This window comes from Eucalyptus grandis, chromosome 9 (assembly GCF_016545825.1).
Source record: "Eucalyptus grandis isolate ANBG69807.140 chromosome 9, ASM1654582v1, whole genome shotgun sequence".
NCBI lineage: Eukaryota > Viridiplantae > Streptophyta > Magnoliopsida > Myrtales > Myrtaceae > Eucalyptus > Eucalyptus grandis.
The window spans coordinates 4,185,088-4,203,842 of record NC_052620.1 but is presented as its reverse complement, the minus strand read 5'-3'; the positions used below and the strand labels follow the sequence as shown (position 1 = coordinate 4,203,842).

Genomic DNA, 18,755 nt, shown 5'->3' with positions numbered 1-18,755 from the left:
AATCATGGGCTCGCCCTTGTTCTTCTCTCTCAACAGCCCCCAACCACCACCGCCACCGCCATCAGCGCCGCCGATACGCCGCCGTCCGCGCAAGAATTCCGCCGCCAGCTGCCGGGATCGGACGCCGGCCTCTCTCTCCGGCGAGGATTTCGCTCTCTCCGGCTCGCATTCGATCGAATCTGCGCTTTGCTCCCGCATTCGCAGAGGACAATCCGGCGGCCTAGCCTTGCCCTAGCCACCTCGCATCGAGCTTCGAGCCCCCCGCCACCTCGCTCGCCGGAGTCCGGGGATCCGCCGAGCCGTGATTGGATTCGACGGCCGGTGGTGGCGTCGAAGGTCCGGCTTCGATTCGAGGTACGGTTGAATGCTGGTTTGGGGATTTCGAGAGGATAGGTAGGGAGGTCAGTTTAGGTGGCATTGGTAGGGTTTTGGGAAGGCGATGGTAGATTGTTGATTAGTTTGATCGACAATGGTGCGGATTCTGGGGCTTACGATCGGGGAATCCGATGATTCCCCGCGGGAGATCTCGACCTCCCGGACTCTCCTGGCGAGCGACTCCGGAGAGGCCGGGTGGCTCATCAGGTTCTTCAACTCCGCTTTCTTCTGCGAGTGGATTGCGGTTAGCTATCTGTACAAGCACAATCACGCGGGGGTCCGCGACTATCTGTGCAATAGGATGTACACATTGCCTCTGTCGGGTATCGAGAGCTACCTGTTTCAGATATGTTACATGATGGTGCACAAGCCGAGCCCCAGCTTAGATAAGTTTGTGATTGATATTTGCTCTCAGTCGTTGAAGATCGCTTTGAAAGTGCACTGGTTCTTGATGGCTGAGCTCGAGGATAACGATGATAACGATGGCATCGGTAGGATTCAGGAGAAGTGTCAGACTGCAGCTACTCTGACGGGTGAGTGGCCCCCGCTCGTGCAGCCTCAAAATGCTACTGCCAGTCCTGGGAGCAATAAGAATCAGGTCTTTAGTAGGATTTTGTCATCCAAGCAGAGGCTGTTGTCCCTAACGTCTTCGCCTGATGACGGCAAGAAGAGGTCCTTCTCATTTTCCCCTTCATCGGGGAACCGTTTGCAAGAGGAGATCGGTCAGTCAACTCCCGAGGAAAATAATCTTTTCAAGAAACTTATTCCTGGTCCGAAGGTTAGGGATGCATTATTGTTTAGGAAGTCAGTGGAGAAGGATGATGAGGACTCAGGAAAGGAGGGGTTCTTTAAGAAATTTCTGCGTGACAGTAGAGGTGAAGATGAGGAGTTGACAACTAGTTCAGAGGGATTTTTCAAGAGGGTCTTCAGGGACAGTAAAGGCAAGGATGAGGAACTGACATCTAGCTCAGATAATTTCTTCAAGAAATTATTTCGCGATAGCAAGAGTGATTCAGAGGACAGATCAGTTTCAAAGTCATTGGAAGATTATGAGAAGGATGGGTTCTTTCGGAAGTTATTTAAGGAGAAATCTGAGGATAAGAAGGATGGAAATGACGATGAAGATAGGGGGACAACTGAAGAAAGATGTTCGAAATCAGCTGAAGATGATGAGAAAGAGGGGTTTTTCAAAAAATTATTTAGGGAAAAGTTCGATGATAAGAAAGAAGGAAATGACAAAGTTGAAGAGGGTAATGCCCACATAGATGAAGAAGAGCCTTCGGAGTTTTCATTGTTCCGAAGACTATTTAGAGTGCATCCCGAAGATTCCAAAAATAACATGCCAAGTGAAAATGGCCCTGGTGGCAACTCATTTGAAAGCAGTCCTGGGACAGAGAACTTTTTCCGTAAATTGTTTAGAGATCGTGATCGCTCTGTGGAGGACTCTGAGCTTTTTGGCTCAAAGAAGCAGAATGAGGTTAGTGTTTATTTATTTGTTGTATTGCAATCGGCTGTTATAGGAAAAGTACCTCATTTTGCCACTTTTGCCACCATCTTTGGCTTTGGAATTGCCGAGCTATTGCATACCTTATTTTATCAGTAACAAGGTTTGCTTATTTCAAATGATGTGTTGCTTACTTATAAATAAAATAAAATTATGTGTTGCTTTTACAATTTGAGTTTCTTTCCTATTGCCCCCTGGGAGGTTATTAAAATGCTGGTTGAGAGTCAGGTATTGATCTTTCAGAGTCACATGTGGAACAATTTATATTTGGAATGATCAGATGGTCCCTACTCCCTAGTTTTTGACTGGCTTATGATCTTTTAGATAACTTGAATTTCTGTGGTCAGTAAAAATGAAATATTGTTGACATGGCAGTAGGGAAGTCCTTCCTATTGATAGGATACAAGTCAATTACTTTCCACCCAAGCAAGCATTAAGGATGCAAAGATGCAAAGGCTAATGCATCAATGTCTTGGAAACAACTAGTGAAAAGCATTAAGCATGCAAACACTAATGCATCAATTGCAATACACTTGAGTTTTGGTAATGCATTAGCTCTTTTAGATGCTCGGCAAATCTGAAAAATTGCTTGGAAACCCCTGACAACAACGCCATTCATTATTTCTTGGCCCACTATTAGCAAACCACCTGGCACTAGTTCCAACCTCCTTATGTGGAATTGTGGATGGTACTCTTTCTAGATTGTCCTACGGACTTCTTGCACACTTACTCTGTAAAAATTTAGAAATAGAAACTCCTTAGAAATAGAAACTCCCTCCCTGAGAATATGTTTGTGAAGTGGAGTAAAGCAAATCCCTTTTCCTTTATAGGTGGGGACACAAATTGGTAAGCTCAATAAGAAATTCTATTACTGAAAATTTTGTGTGTGGTGTGATTTTTTTCATTGGGGAAAAATTCAGAACAGTACAACTAATTCATGATTGGTTGCACCAAGGGAAGTATTCAGGCTCCACTTAGAAATGCTACTCATTGTCTAATATCATAGGTCGTCAAAGATTTGCTATTATTTTAGAATCATGAGAATGATATTGTAATTTCAATCAAGTGAGTAATTTGGTGGATACATGGACTATTTGACAGTTTAGAAGCCAAGCAATGAATTGATAAGTTAGGAAAGAATAACAGAATCAGTGCCATTGGTTTGTCCTATATGTGCAAAATTAAATCATGCCAATTTAGCGTAAACCCACAGAAATTTCTCATTTATTGACAAAAATGATATAGAATTACAATTTCATCCACTCCAATCTATGGCCCATGCAGGTGTTGATGTTGATTTCTCTATCTTGATTGATATTTGAGAGAAGTTGTGACTGCAGAATAGTCTGCACCGTTTTCTTCCCTTTGCTGTAAAGGAGTCTGAAAAAAGTCATGAGTAATAGATTGCTGAGAGAAATGGACATTGATATCAGATGGAGGGGCAACGATGAAGTAGGAATTTGGGATTGGTTTGTATGGTTCCAACAGACCAACACTGAATGGTCTCATTCATTCCTGGGTGGAGCCATTTATCTAATTTTGATATGGTGCCTCTTCACTGTCTGCTGGCTTGGACGAATGCACTGTGCAATTACTTTTTAATTTTTGTTGTGCAGTTAAACAAGGATCTCTAGACTTGGTTCTGGTCTAATAATCCAATTGCACATGCTTAGAAGATTTGTTTTGGACCATGTATACCATAAGTGAAAAGCTCACCTCTCTATCTCTTTTAGTGGATCCCTCCAATTGCTAATCTTCTCAATTAATACTCTTAACCAGTTACTTCATACTTGTGAATTTTGCCGAGGCAAACTATAACCCATTTTTATATGAATGCCAAGGTGCACTATGATGTGCAAATTATCTCAGATCTTGTTCAGTAATTTTTGGAAGAAATTCTAGAAACAAAGGTCACAACTCCTGCATCATTGAAAATGTTTTACATGTTGGGCATTTTTTAATTTGGTCCCTTAGGATGTCAGTTTCATGAGTCTAATAGTTGGTTTGTACAATATGTAGTCATGGCATCGGGGATTAGGCATATGTTTATCGTTCATTTCTTCTTAAGAATACATGATTTTGTTTGGCATCTTGTTCTATGTTGCGTTTGGCAATAAATCTCTAGGACAGAGCTTATTTTTGTATCTGCATTACTGGCAGTTGTCTCTGTTGTTTTACATATTGACAATTTCTTTTTTTTTTTTTGCCTCTCTCCCTTCTGTTATGTTTCTGTTAGACTAGGTGCGGCATTTTTGTAAGATGAGGGTACTGGGTATGCCACCTACCTGTAACTATCATGGTATTTTGCCATGGGTTTGCCTAAGAGCATCTACTCTGGGATAATCTGAAACATGAGAATCCAATCAACCTTTCTGGGCTTTTCCTCTTCCATTTCTTTTGGTAATTTGAGAGGACAGACATAGGAGTTAGGAGCTTTAGAAGAAAAATAATTGTCTAAGTGGCTACAGAATAGTTATTCAACTAGTTTTGCTACTCATGAGGAAGCTTTTCCCCTTTTGGCAGCCTTTGAATTGCTGGATCCTCCTTCTGCATCTTTTTCGCTTGTATGTGATACTGCAAGTTGGTTTCCTCTTGGTGCATCTAGGTGAACTGTGTAGAAATCTCACAAGATCAAAGAAAAAGTCTATTTTTGTGGTGGTGTCGTGCTTTTCATTCATTTTCTTGCTTTGATTATAACAGAAGCGCCCTGGCTCACCTAAGGAGAGAGATGACAAGACCAATGCCAAGCCTCCTCTTCCATATAAAAATGCTTCTCAATTCCGTAAAGGAACATATCATGAGTCATTGGACTTTGTGCAGAGATTGTGTGAGACATCATATGGATTAGTGGATATATTTCCTGTGGAAGATCGTAAAACTGCACTACGGGAGGTTGTTGTTCTTTTTTTTTCTTTTCCTTAAATTTTTTGAATGCCATGTCAGTCCTTTTCATGTCACTGTTGCTAATATTTTATTGCAACATAATTTTGTGGTCTTTCACTTGTAGTCGCTTGTGGAGATCAACTTGCATATAGCTGAAGTGCAAGAAAGTGGAGGTACATTTATTTCTTTTCGTTTAATTAAGCATTTGGAACATCGTTCATATTTAATGCATTCAAATACTTGTTTTTTGGCTAATCACTAGTATATTTTAGGGTTCAAAAGTGGTACAAGATTTTGCCAACATGCCATTTAGGAGGTTTCTTGTGAGAACTGTGCCTACGTATCTGTATTAGTATGATATGACAGGACTGTGGGTACAGGAAACTTCATCCTTGTTTGATCATGCTTGGTCGGACATGGTTCATTGAAATAATGAATCACCATTAATATTGACTTTAATGAGATCTCCAACTCTCTAGCTTTTCTGCAAAGTTGCATGAACACTCCTGTGCTTTGAAAACTACTCTTGACTAATCTATTGGAATAACAAAATTCAGCGTGTCAGCTAATTTGGATTGATAAAAAAATGCACAATAAAGTCACCTTATCGTATTTTGGTTAATGGTAGATCAAATCGGTTCTCAGTGTTTGAGACTAATTTTTCAGAACAGAGGGTCGTTCTTGCAATTTCAATGAAACAAAAGGGGCGCAAGAGTATTCTAACATAAGTTAAATATTGCTATGAATTTTGGATCCTCTTTAGTTTGGCCATTTCGACTTCCATTTGAAAATGCTAAAGAACAAAAAGAGAAAAGGAACAGATTTCTTTCCTTGCCTTCCATTTGTCCTATTTTTGTTGTTTTATTTCTTACCCTTGTTCTGTTTGTTTGCCAATTATTACTTTATTGAGTCAAAGGCTGTGATTGTTTTCTTGCTTGTAAGTTGTAAGCAGGTGTACCAAAACATCTATAAAACAGGTGTATATATGAATTTTTGCCTTTTAGAATTGATTTGCTCATGCTTACCCAGACCAGCCATTAATTTTTTCCTTTTCTACTATGCTCAACTATTTACTATCTACCATTCTTAACTTTACAAAATGGGCTTTTATATGGTGATGTTATATGGTGTGGGAGAGGTTTTCTTAAAACATCCTTTCTGATGGAAATGAAGTAAAGATACCATGATTGCCACAGTTATCTAATGTCAGGAGGATATCTTGGGTGTCGACTTCTCGGAATATGCGCAACCCACCAGATGTGGAGTTGATGAGTTGGTCTCTCTTTTTGAATTTCTGTATAGCGGACTCAAAGTCATGGGAAGGAGGCTGATGGAGCCTGGTTCTGACCAGAGAGAGGTGGCGCGTTCCGAGTGTGGACTTTGCATGAGTATTAACTCATAGTTTTAGAATGTTTCCGGGGATGTAATAGTGGTGGATAAAATGGAGCCCCAACATTCTACTAGAGTTCCTTGTTTTGTTTGGTGGGATGCTTGCTTGACAATTTGCAGAAGATTATTACTAATGCCGTGTGTACCATAAGGATTACGAAATGGGAATCTCCTGCTGTTATTGGGTTCATCAATTATGATATTAGGCCTTAGCTGTAATAAACTTGAGTTGGGCCCTGGCATCTTGGAAGATATAGAGTTGTGATTTGAGATGAGTAGATGGCCTTCTGGAAGGCATATAATGAGCTTTTGTCTATGGTCCTTAAAGGTTTTTTAGTTATGCCATATGAGAGAAGTTGTGAAGCCAGAACCTCTTAACAAGTTGAGCTACGCAAGAGACAGAGTGTGTTGCACTAAGATGATTTTTTTTTCCAAGGATAACACCCTCTATTGATATGTTAGGTTCCTTGAACATCAATGGAATTTGTTGGCAGTTGTGCTACTGTCGTTTGTGTGAAAGTACTTAGGTTAAAAGAGGACGTTTTTTCCTGTTCGAATGATTTGAGTTTAGACACTGGGAAACTTATTACAATTTTATTGAGCAGTAGGTTCCTAATTTTTTTGGGTCAGTTTCTGCAGTTATACGTTAAACTTGTTGTCAGGTGGGACACTTTCTTTAAGTACGGTATCCTTGTTGATTTTGTCATATCATTTATTATAGGTGTTTGCTTTCCACTGGGAAGGGGGATGTATCGTGTGGTTCATATACCCGAAGATGAAGCTGTTCTGTTGAATTCCAGGGAAAAGGCACCTTATTTAATTTGTGCTGAAGTCTTGAAGAGTGAAATGCCCAGGTAATGCACAGCCTTTAGTCATCTTAATCATTGTTTTATCAATTTTATTTCTTTTTTGTGATGAATATGATCAGAGTCTATGATTTGCTATGTAAATTGAAACAGAAAGAAAGATAAGAACCTCTCTGTTGCTATCTTAAGCCTTCATATTTTTTGTCTAACTAAGATAAAACTTTTCAGTCGTTTCTTTCTTTTTCCTTAATTATCTTGTTTATGTCACTAGTGGAAACCAATTTTAGTCATATTTTTATATTATCTCCCCCGGGCGGGAGCGAGATGACAGCTAACATTACGGTTTAATATCAACTATTACAGAAAGATGCATGCAAGTGGCCGGTTGAGTTACCATTTCCTCCAATTAACAGAAGAAATAGATAGGGAAATAACATGCTTGATGATTGATGAAACATATGGTTGCTTATAAGTAGAATTCTTGTGACCAGATGATTTAAAGTAGATACCTTAATTTACTTGGTTTCTTTTCATTTATTCCCTTTGTCTTTATTGCTTTTTAGCAATAGTAAGGACACATGTGGATCACAAAAGCTTTCAAAAGGAGGAATTCCACTAGCAAATGGAGATGCCCTACTGCCAACACCACCTCCTTGGGCTTGCCCATTAAGGACTACACAAGAGATATATCGCAATAGTGCTGATAGGATGTCCTTTTCTGCTGCCCAAGCAATAGACCAGGCAATGGGTCACAAGTCAGAGGCCAAAATGAAATTTGTTAATGTGAAACTTTCTGTAGAGAAGATGAAACATCAGGCAACTGGTCAGAAAAGTGGTAGCAGTCGACAAAGGGAAGGGGAACAAACAACAGATTTGGAATGGGTTAGAGTTGTTCTGACAGCAGATCCGGGAGCGAGGATGGAAGATATCCAGGATCAAGGATCATCACGGCGGAAGGAACACCGCCGAGTTCCTAGTACAGTTGCTATCGAAGAAGTAAAGGTAAAGCAAAGATGTGTTTTCGCCATAAAATCTCTCAATTCACAATAGAGGCAGAATTTCCGTCAATTTTACAAATATTGATGTTTCTATGGCGTCACAAGTTGTTTCTTTATGTCTTCCGTATATTTTATATTTGTTCCTCTTACTGTAGTTAGCACCTGGTGTTTTTTTCCTGTGTGTTCTTTTGTTTGACGCCAGAAACTTTATTTACTCACTGCATCACAGTTTACACCGGGGGTCTAAGAATTATTAGCTTGCAAGGTTCTTTGTTCCTTGCTGTTGAGTCATCTTAGTTCGCTCTACAATGCATGTAAATTGTCCATCAATCAAGAAGCGTGGTAGAGGAGTTTAGGTATCACTCGGACGATGATGAGTGTTGAAGCTGCTGGTGTAGATAGTTTGCTGGTTGAGTCTCTAGCATGATGAACAGAGCCCTTCTTAAGGGTGGTTACAGAGGGCTCGTGATGTGTTAAACTTGTCTCTGGAGAGAACTGGGGAGCATGGTAGTTTAATGTGTGTACACAATGTGAATTATGGCTTTCATATTCTGGGTCAGAAAAGGATGTTTGAATTTCATTCAGCTTGTAACTTTTTATGCAGGTACAGTAATTTGTTTCACTATGGCATGATAGGTAATTGGCATCTCATATGGTCAGTCTGTGGTAACAGATAGGGGCCTGGAGGTTTACGCAAGAGGAACATTAGGACTTGAAACCTTAGAATTTTCTTAACAATTGTTTTATTGGTCCCTGAGAATTTTAGCAATATGAAGTTGGATTTTAAAATGAATTCAGTGGTATGGACGCTGACTGAGGAAGAGACATTTACAGTTAGATAAAATCCTTCTGTTTGAAAAATAAAAGCAGTGTGGGAGAAACAATTACGGATTGAAAGGTAGTGTCTGTTTCAATGATTAAAAAGAAACAGGTAGAGGACACGGATTGGTGGCCTGGGAAGGAAAACAAAGCTATACTACTACTGGCTTCTTTGTGGAAAGAAGTTAACCCTGATCAACTATCACTTGAAATGAGAAAGGATGATTGTTACTGGTGCGGGACAACTTGCATAGAAATGGGAGCAATAAGGATTAGCTGCCCTGTTGGGCTATCCTTCCTATTAGGTTTGAATTCAATTATCAATAATCCCCCTCCACCTTGAGCGCCATATTTGACTGTTTTTTCTCACGTTATGTATTTATATGGGTCCTCGCTACTTTCTGTCTCTTAATTATCCTTAATATAATCGTAGTCTAGAGACCCTTCCAGCATTTGCACTGTAAAGATCTGTCTCTTTTTCTCTAGAGCATGCTGGGGAGGTTGTTAGAAAGACACAGAATGAAGTAACTAGCCTCTGCTTACCTGGAAATTGTGAATCCAAGGCTCTCTCTATATCTTTATGTGTCTGTGCTTGTGTAATGAATGGAGATACGCTTGATTGAATATATTTGTGGGGCTAAGTATCTAGATGATGTTGACTTATTTCCAAGTTTTTACTCAACACAGGCAGCTGCGGCGAAAGGGGAAGCCCCTCCTGGTCTGCCTTTGAAAGGGGCTGGTCAAGATTCATCAGAAGCACAGCCAAGGGTGAGTTGACAGTGAATTGGGTTTATATCTAGTTTTTCTTCTAAAGAATATATCTCACTTGTAAATTACGTACTTTCTGAAGGCTGGGGGCATCCTCAAGGCCGGAGATGCCTTGGCTGGTGAGCTCTGGGAGTTTAAGAAGGAGAGAATCCGAAAAGCTTCAGATTTTGGAAAGTTACCCGGTTGGGACCTACGTTCTGTAAGTTCTACACCTGCACACTCCACCTTCCCCTCACCATCAAAACCACTTTGCAATACGTGTTAGATCTTTACTTGGCTCTAATTTTGTAAGAATGATTGCACCAGTGACTCAGGGTAGAGTTCTTAAGCATTGGTAACTAAAGGAAAAATTTTGCAAACTGAAAGTGTGATTGCTTATTGAAAAGCAAACTCAAGTAGAAAGAATAAATAGATGCAACTCAAAGTGTATGAACCATTGAGCCCAATAAGATCAGCGTAAGCACTGTTTGGGCCAGTTCTTTCAGTTCTTCTGGTGCTTTGATACCATGCCGATTTCTATTCTGAGATGGGTTTTCATTTCCCAACTTAGCTGTTCGTGACGATTCGTTCCTTTGGCTGTACACCCTCTGTTCACAAATTTCATCTCTCTCTCTCTCTCTCTCTCTCTCTAACACACAAGCACATGTGAGTGCACAGATGCGAGCTGATTCTTTCTGTTGCATGTGTGCATTAATGCGCGTGTCTGTATGAGACATTCAGTTCCTCTTCTATACTATATTCCAGTTGCAAATTTGTCAAGAAGATATCTTTGGATGGAAAACCTATATGGAAATACTCGTTTGATTTCCTTAAGGTGATAATTCACCTTTTCCAATTTTTTTCTTTTTTTGTCATTCTTAAATTTTTTAAATAGACTAAGATATTTGCCTGTGCTTTATGGTGCAAGAAGTTGATACTTTTTGGGCCAAGTTAGATAGATGCAACTCTACAGAAACTAGGTGATTGTTACTGGAAATGCAAACTTGATGTGACATGGTCTTGTGTTTAAGAGTGACTTTTCAGTGTTGTTTCTGTTAAGATGTAAGGAAAATGCATTGAATTGCAACAATATGACATCAATCGCCACCCTTAGGTGCATTTAAGTGGTGGTAGACAGTTGGAGGAGTTGTTACCTGGCCTTGTCTAAGAGATGTGCCTATTGTTGGCCAAATTTACTCATTAAATGATCATGGGCCATGATTGCCTAAATTTTTATGGTTTGAGTTGGTAGATGTTGCTTAAAATGTTCTCATTTCCACAAGCAGTAATATGTAACTGTTACATAGCTTTGCAAGTTAGTTTGCCTTGTAGATGACCGAATGGTTTTGCTTTCTTTCTTTTCTTAGATTATAGTAAAGAGCGGTGATGATTGTCGACAGGAGCATCTAGCTGTGCAACTCATCTCCCACTTTTATGGTTAGTTATTTGCTGTTAGTCTTACGACTTAACTTCTGGTCATGGCAGCTTTCAGTTCTCGTTTCTAATTTCATTTTTTCCATCTTGGACCTTGATTTATCATTATACAGTATTGGGTATAAATCACAATGCAGACAATTTAGGCTGTCTGTGTTTGTTGCCTTTATATTCAAAATTATCTTGTTGGTCATTGTTCATAAAAAAAGCCATATTATGTTTTATGCTAGATATCTTCCAAGAGGCTGGGCTCCCTCTCTGGTTGCGCCCTTATGAAGTTCTTGTTACTTCTTCTTACACAGCTCTTATTGAAACCATTCCAGATACGGTATGTTTGTGCTGTCATTCTAGTGTTTTTAATATTAAAAAGAACTGTTAATCTCCAAGCTAAGTCTGCAGTGTCTTACAGGCTTCGCTTCATTCGATCAAGAGTAGATATCCCAATATAGCTAGTTTGCGTGATTTCTTTGTTGCAAAGTATCAAGAGAATTCTCCAAGTTTCAAGCTCGCCCAGGTAATTAGGTAGCTGAGAAAAGTAAATTTTGGGCTACAACTGATTTTTTGCTTTCCCAAGATTGTGAGCTTCTAATAAGGCGATTTTACTGGCGGAGCTGTCTTTTCTGTTGCGACCACTTATTTCCTCCCTGTGAGATTCTTATTAGGCGATTTTACTAGCAGAGCTGTCTTTTGTGTTGTGACCAATTTCTTTATTTTGTTTGTTATAAAAAAAATTCTGAAGATTTTGTAATGGGAGTTCGGAATAATTTTGGCTTCTATATGTAATTACTGCCATTCCAAATTTCTTCAAGGGACTTTTCCATGCATGTAATTAGGATAAGTTAAAGTATCAATATGAAAGAGAAGCAAAAGATTAAAAGGCAGGTCTAGGCTGAGTGTAAATTGGAGTAGTTGTTAATTTATGTCTCTTGAGAGTAAAAAAGTGGCTGCTTTTATATTGTGAGTAAGCAATAAATGTCCAGCCAATTAGTTTTGTATTTAGCAAGTGCTTTGATTCTCTAGATCTGCCTTATGGAATTACTGTTTGCATGACAATGAACTCTTGTAATTTTGACAATTCCTTATGGCTTTTTATGTGATGGTGGTTGTGTTCACTATGAACCTCTAGTATGCTGTATTGCACATGCTCTTCTTTTACTTGATGCACATTAAAAATGGCCACTTCCCTGTTCCTGTGGAATATAACCTGAATTTTTTCCTTCCATTCTTAAATGATGTCCTCTGAATATATGAGGGAAAGGAGGTTGTCGCTTGTGGATGGAATATGGTGACATAAGTGATCGATTTGAGCATTGAGACTAGCCGAGGAGTTCACGAGTGATGTCAAACTTTTTTTAGTCAAATCACCTCAAGGTAGGCAAATATTGCAAATAAATTGCTGACTGGATGGAGCACGCATAACCATTTCCCCGACTAGTCAAATTAATCAGCTGGTAATATCCTAGAGTGTATTCTATCATCAATTGTATGGTCATGTCCATGCTGGTATGCTCAATTGACTGTACACGAGCTTGTGTTGGTGCTTGGTTGTGTGTCTTTGTGCATGCTTGCTCAAGAGTGCAGTGTGGGCCTGTCAACCACTGATGAAGGATTCCTCGAAAAGTTAAGGATTAGTAATCGCCTGTGTGTAGGCTTGCAAATATGTTGGTTTTTGCTTCATGGCAATGCGTATGTCTGATAAGTGCACGAAGGTGTGAGAATGTTCCCTCATCCATGCACATATCTAGTGATTGTGAGATCAAAGGAGAACCTTCCTCTCTGTGTATTTTTTTCTTTTGTCATTTTCTATGAGATCAGTTCACTCCAGCCAGAAAAGAAAAATTAGATCGGTTCAGTCATTGCTCTCTCTCATGTGTTAAGTGAAGAATTCAATAAGGTGAATTTTTGAACCCTAAGAAAATGTGAATATTATGTTCTTCCTTTTATTCTGATCTTGCTGTCTTGCTTGCAGAATGCCCTATGAGACAATTAATTCCTTGGTCCTGTGAATTTTGAGATTGATAATGAAAACAATACTTTCAAGCATTCAGAAGGCTGATTGCATGTAAACTTTTTCCTTACTGCAGAGAAATTTTGTCGAAAGCATGGCTGGTTACTCGCTAGTTTGCTACCTTCTTCAGGTAAGAGAGCCTCCTTTCTCAATATCTGTTCTCAGATAAAGAAAATGCGCATGATCAATACAATATGTATGCAATATATAATCCATTGTATTTAAAATCACAATCTGACTTATAAAATCAAGAGATTTTATGAGCCAGATCATGTGAATCATGTTAACTCGGTTGAAATCGTTTGTAGGGGTAAAATCAGTTTAAATTGTTGGAACCATTAAGATTGCGAGTTGCCTTGCATAGAAGCATTATTTTGATGAATCATTTCGTCGGACAGAAGAAGACAGAAGAATTGAAATCTTAGATCAAAACACTATGCATGGATGGGTATATTATTTTTCCTAAGTTTTCATGAACATATTATCTAGTTAATTTTTGGTGGTACTGGTAATTAGAGAATGCAATTTAGATTTACCTGTGAATTCATTTAAATTTCTGAGGTACTATAACATCATTAGGTTTTAGCTACTCCAAAAAACCATTTTCAGGTATTATTAAGTGGATTTACTTGCATAATGTGAGACCTAGCTAGTTGATGTCTGCATAATATATATGCCATCAATTGTGGTGTTGATGTCACTAGTAGATGGACCATGTACTTGGTTCTTGTTGAGTTTAATAATGTAGACTTTCATGATAAATTTGACTGAGTCTAAGAATTTTTCTTAAAGTTCTTTTATGAAGTTTGTGAAATCTTACGATTTGGTCTGAGGATTCAATATTATAGGGACTTCACTGATCTTAAGTGGAAAAACCAGTTTGACTACCTTGGTATAACCTGAGCATTTCGTTGCATAGTGTGGCAATGAGGTGGACAGTTGATTGAGGTACTAGAGATGGGATCATAAGCCAGTGGTTCATTCTTCGTTGTGATTTAGAACTGGCCAAAACATGAACAAAGGAATCTTAGTGAAGTTTCTAAGCAATTGTAGCATTATTTATATGCAGTAGTTGACTGATAAACTTTTACAGCTAGAATAAATTGCATCAATGCCTCAAAGTCTCCACATGCATGTATCCAATAATGAGAGTTCATGTTTTTCACATATATTTCTGATGCTCCACTTTTCTGGACCTCTGAGCACTTTCAGTTTCTAAAATGGAATTGTTTGGAGCATATGGAAACAGAGGTCAAAGTAGATGTTTTTACAAGGATATAACCTGAATAGTCTTTCGAAGATCTTGTGTGATGCTTTCCTTGGTTCTCTTCTCACATGCTGTGAGATTCTTTTCCATACTCTTTGGGCGTTAAGAATAAAGATAGGGTGATGAGTTGGAATACTGCACCTTTTGCTGTTTCTAGCATTTTATAGCACACATGAGGATGTTATGCTCCAGAAACATCATTGTCATTGTAGTCTTATAATTTTTATCTCACTTCTTGCTTGTCAAAGTAAACTCTTTCAGCGATTGATGGACCTTCTTTCTAAGTTGATTGGTCAGTTTTTACTAGATTGTTCCAACTCAAAAGTCTGTTGCTGATCTGAGCGTCTTCTAGCACGCATTACCGAGGAAGTTATTTTCCAGGAAACATCGTTTTACTTTGAGTTTTTCATTTTTTTCTCAATTTTTGCCTCTTAAAGTAAACTCTTACCGCGATTATGTGTTCTTTTCTAAGTGATTGGCCAGTTTCTACTATTGTCAGTTTTTCAATGATTGAAGGTTATCTTTGCTGATTTTTTTTTCTTGAAGTTTCTCATATCTCAATTCTTTCTGAGAATTCTGTTTGTGTGCTGCATGAGCAATAATTTTTCTGCTAATCAATGTGGATCTTGAATATAGATTGCTTATCATTTGTCTTCATTTTTTTGCCATTCATTAAGCCTTTGATTTTGGTTTCTGAGGCAACTGTAAGTTGAATGTTGTATTTTGTTCACCCTCTGTCAGGTGAAGGATCGTCATAATGGGAATCTCTTATTGGATGAAGAAGGGCATATTATTCATATTGATTTTGGCTTCATGCTGTCAAACTCACCTGGTGGGGTGAATTTTGAGAGTGCACCTTTCAAACTAACACGTGAACTTCTTGAGGTGATACAAGTTTTCATTCGACTTGCATCACAGTTTTTCTGTTACTTTTTATTTACACGGAAGTTTTGCCTTCTATTTGAATGAGGTTTAAATTGTAAACTGCGGCAGGTCATGGATTCTGATGCTGAGGGAATACCAAGTGAATTTTTTGACTACTTTAAGGTATGGGAGCAACTTATTCATTTTAATAGATGATTTTGTCTTCTTCCCTTTACATGTGTTTATGATTCTTTCTTCCAGGTTTTGTGCATCCAAGGATTCCTTACATGCCGCAAGCATGCAGAGCGTATCATTTTGCTTGTGGAGATGTTGCAGGTAAGTGGAGTGCTATTTATTGCCCACCCAGAGCTCATCAATTGACTCGAAAGATTTGGCCATGATGTCCTCTGAATCCTCAAGATTTTACATTTTACAGATACAATGGGTGGCCTCATGGGAACTATTGATTTTGTGTCTGGCCAGAGCATTTTACATTCCATTCATTGTGATTATTATAATGCTTTTCAGCACATGCTTGTATTCTAAGATTTGTGAAGAATCAGGATAACATCTTGGAATTTACTTGAACATGGGACTGTGAAGTAAGCATGATTTTGAAATAGGTCTATTAATAGATAACATCAGTTAATTCCAATTGATTTTTCCTCAGAAAGAAAACTGTGTAATTACTGAACTGAAAATGTGCATTTCGTGAGTGAACTTTTAGTGGCTTGAGGAGCTGAAAGTGTGGAAATATTGTAATTGTTTTACTATTACTAGCCTCTCATCCAACTTTGGGGGTCATTGGGTCGACCTATAAGGTTGTTTACATGAGCTCTTTGAGACCAATATTTTAATCAGTCATACGTGCAGGCCCCGACCTTAATCTGAATTAGAATTATTTGTCTTGATCACTCGAATGACGTATGACTTACCTCTTTGCATTGATTGGGTCAGGACTCGGGGTTCCCTTGCTTTAAAGGTGGTCCACGGACCATTCAGAATTTGAGGAAGAGATTTCACCTAAGTTTGACGGAAGAGGTTAGTTCTGAGTTGATGCATATGATTGCGATGCACCTTCTATCTGTTATGGTTGTTACAGCAAGTGTGTCTTGGTTCTGGCAGCATTGTGTATCCTTGGTGCTTTCCCTAATTAGTAGCAGCTTGGATGCATGGCGGACACGCCAGTATGATTACTATCAGAGGGTTTTGAATGGGATACTGTGAGCAGTGATTAAGTTTGTGATTGCTGGGTCATTCTATTTGGTGTGGCTGCCGGGTATGAAAGTTCCCGTCACACTTGACTGGGCTGGTTTGTGTGCGCTTGGAGGGCTCCTTATTCACCGTTGGATGCCTTCATGTGTTTTCACGGTTGCAAAGATTTGTGATTCTTCTGGGTTTCTGGGTGGCCTACTTGTATGTGGATGAGCATGATGTGACTTTGCCGGAAAAAAATTCATCATGGAAGTCATATCAGCTTATACTGTTATGCCGGAGCTTCTGTCCCCTAGAAGATGCCCTTTCTTCCTTGGTACTTTGGGATCCATTTATTGCAGGCATTGGTACTACATTAGACATCCATAGTCAAACGAGCATACTGTACAGAGAGATTTTATTGGGGGAAGATACAAAGGACTCGTCGGTGGCCGGTGAAGTTTCCGAGTCTCCAATTTCTGTGAATCAGTCCGGCATTAAGAAGATGCGATTCTCCTTTTCTGCTTTGGTTGTTCAGTGAGATCTATCTTCCCCGCATTATATTTTTCCATGAAACAAACACACATGTAGAATTGTTGGGAAAAGAAGGGCATGTAGTTTCCTTTGTTCCCTCTTTTTTTACCTTTTCTGCCTTTGCTATAGGCATGCGATCATTTGTAAGGATGTGTACATTTTTGGGGTTTGATTTCTGCGATGAAGGTTGCTGCCTTCTCGACCACAATACTGTCCAAACAATGTTCAAACTATCTTGCCACGGTCAATATTGACGCGTTTAATCTGAGCATTCTCGGAGACGCACGGGCCAAGCTAATACATGCATCGATTAATGTTTCATGCTCGATGATGGCATACCGCGATTTCATGTGCTGTGCATCTGTGTTTCAGCTCTCCGTGAAGCTGTTAAACTGCATTTCAAGTGCCACCCGCTCGACGTCGGGTTAATCAGCCCAAACATTGCTGATGAAAATCAAATTCTAGCAGCTAATGGGATCCTAGACATCAAATTCTAGGTGACGTGCTAAATCAAATCTTATAACCATCCAGTTGGGATTGTTAGAACCAAACCAGAAAATTGAATCGAAGAAATCAGAAAACGGAACGGAATAGAATTTGCATGTATTTTCGTTCATTTTCGTTCACTTTGGATAATGAAAAAGTAACCATTTTCAGCTAGCTTCGGTTCACCCCCTCTTGATATTATAATTTACGGTCTCTCCACTTTTTCATCAAATCTCTTTTTAATAATTCAAAAAGAGAAAACTGAAAAATTGATCCAAACCGAGTCTTTGGTTAGGGTTATATTTGGTTTGGAATTTCTGAAAAGCCAAATCGAACCAAATGATGGGATCCTAAACCTCAAATTCTAGGAAACATGTGAATTCAAATCTAACCATTTGTCTAGAGTATCAAAACCGAAATGGAAAATTGAACTAAATCGAATAATTGAATTTTCATGCACTTTCGATTCAATTTGGATAAAAGAAAATACCGATTTTTCTAACCTTGTTTAGATAGTTTCGATTAATTGAATTGAATTGAAAATTGCCCCTCTTCTTAATATTACAATTTACACAATCTATTTCCTTTTCTTTTAAGGTTCCGTTCGTTTCTTGGAAAACGTAGCGTTTCTCAAAAAATATTTTCCAATAAGCCGTTTTTAGGAAATGATAATATTTTCAGGAAAATATAATATTTTTGAGTATTCACCTAAAACTTGAAAATGAACTAAAAAAACATGTTTTGCCATTCGGTATGGAAAATTCAATTTGATTTTCATGTATTCCTTTTAATGATTTTTTTTTATTTCAAAGAAACGAATTATGTATTTTTCTCTTATTTTTTTTTTTTAGTTTTTTTTTATTTTCATCCTCCTCCTCATTCGGATGGTTGCCGGCCACGCGATGACCGACGACCGTCCATGGCAAGCCTCGAGCTTGTAAATCAGTGGGGAGCTCGCTCGCTAGATTTGGTGAGGCCTCAAGCCCACAAGTTGATGGCAAGCTCGTGGTGATTGGTTAGGCCTCGAGCTTGCAAGTTGCCGGTGAGCTCGCAAGCCAGATCCGCCAAGTCCTTGAGCTCCCTTGCTAGATTTGGTGAGCTTGTCGCGACTAGCGAGGCCTCGAGCTGGTGATTCGGTGTCGAGCTTGTTGGGACTTGAGCCTACGAATCGACGACTAGCGGAGAAAGAAGCGAAGGAAGAAGAAAGAAAAGGAAAACAAAAAAATGAAAAAGAACAATAACTAAAAAAATCGAATTTTAAGTAAATAAATAAAAAGAAAAAGGAAAATGTGCTTAGCCTGGAGATGTAATAAAGGAAATGCAAAATATTTTCTGCTCTTCTCGTAAGTGGAGAATATTTTTTTCACCCTTGAATGATGTTTTTTTTTATTTGACTAATTTATTTTTTGTAAATCGACTGTCGAAAAATTAGGAAAATATTTTTCTA

The 18,755-nt window shown here is 38.8% G+C and overlaps 1 protein-coding gene across 2 annotated transcripts; it reads left to right on the top strand.

Moving 5' to 3' along the window:
- Nucleotides 1-17,148, top strand: LOC104418130 (phosphatidylinositol 4-kinase beta 1). Of its 2 annotated transcripts, XM_039302201.1 has the most exons (16): nt 2-1,852; nt 4,580-4,771; nt 4,887-4,935; nt 6,873-7,005; nt 7,521-7,959; nt 9,462-9,542; nt 9,625-9,741; nt 10,889-10,958; nt 11,186-11,283; nt 11,365-11,469; nt 13,040-13,093; nt 14,972-15,115; nt 15,224-15,277; nt 15,356-15,430; nt 16,052-16,135; nt 16,220-17,148. In XM_039302201.1, the coding sequence occupies exons 1-16, from the start codon at nt 470-472 to the stop codon at nt 16,319-16,321; spliced, it is 3,180 nt and encodes a 1,059-aa protein (XP_039158135.1). In that variant the 5' UTR covers nt 2-469; the 3' UTR covers nt 16,322-17,148. The 2 variants fall into 2 exon arrangements, with proteins under 2 accessions (XP_039158134.1, XP_039158135.1); XM_039302200.1 differs by having other exon boundaries at nt 1-1,852; nt 16,052-17,148.
- Nucleotides 17,149-18,755: the final 1,607 nt, after the last annotated feature.

What these genes read in the sequence shown, in the direction of transcription:
- LOC104418130 (XM_039302200.1), top strand. Translation starts at nt 470, where the DNA reads ATGGTGCGGATTCTGGGGCTTACGATCGGGGAATCCGATGATTCCCCG. An exon ending in TTGCTATCGAAGAAGTAAAG is followed by an intron (nt 7,960 to 9,461) that starts GTAAAGCAAAGA and finishes TACTCAACACAG; the next exon opens with GCAGCTGCGGCGAAAGGGGA. An exon ending in CCGGTTGGGACCTACGTTCT is followed by an intron (nt 9,742 to 10,888) that starts GTAAGTTCTACA and finishes TTCTTTTCTTAG; the next exon opens with ATTATAGTAAAGAGCGGTGA.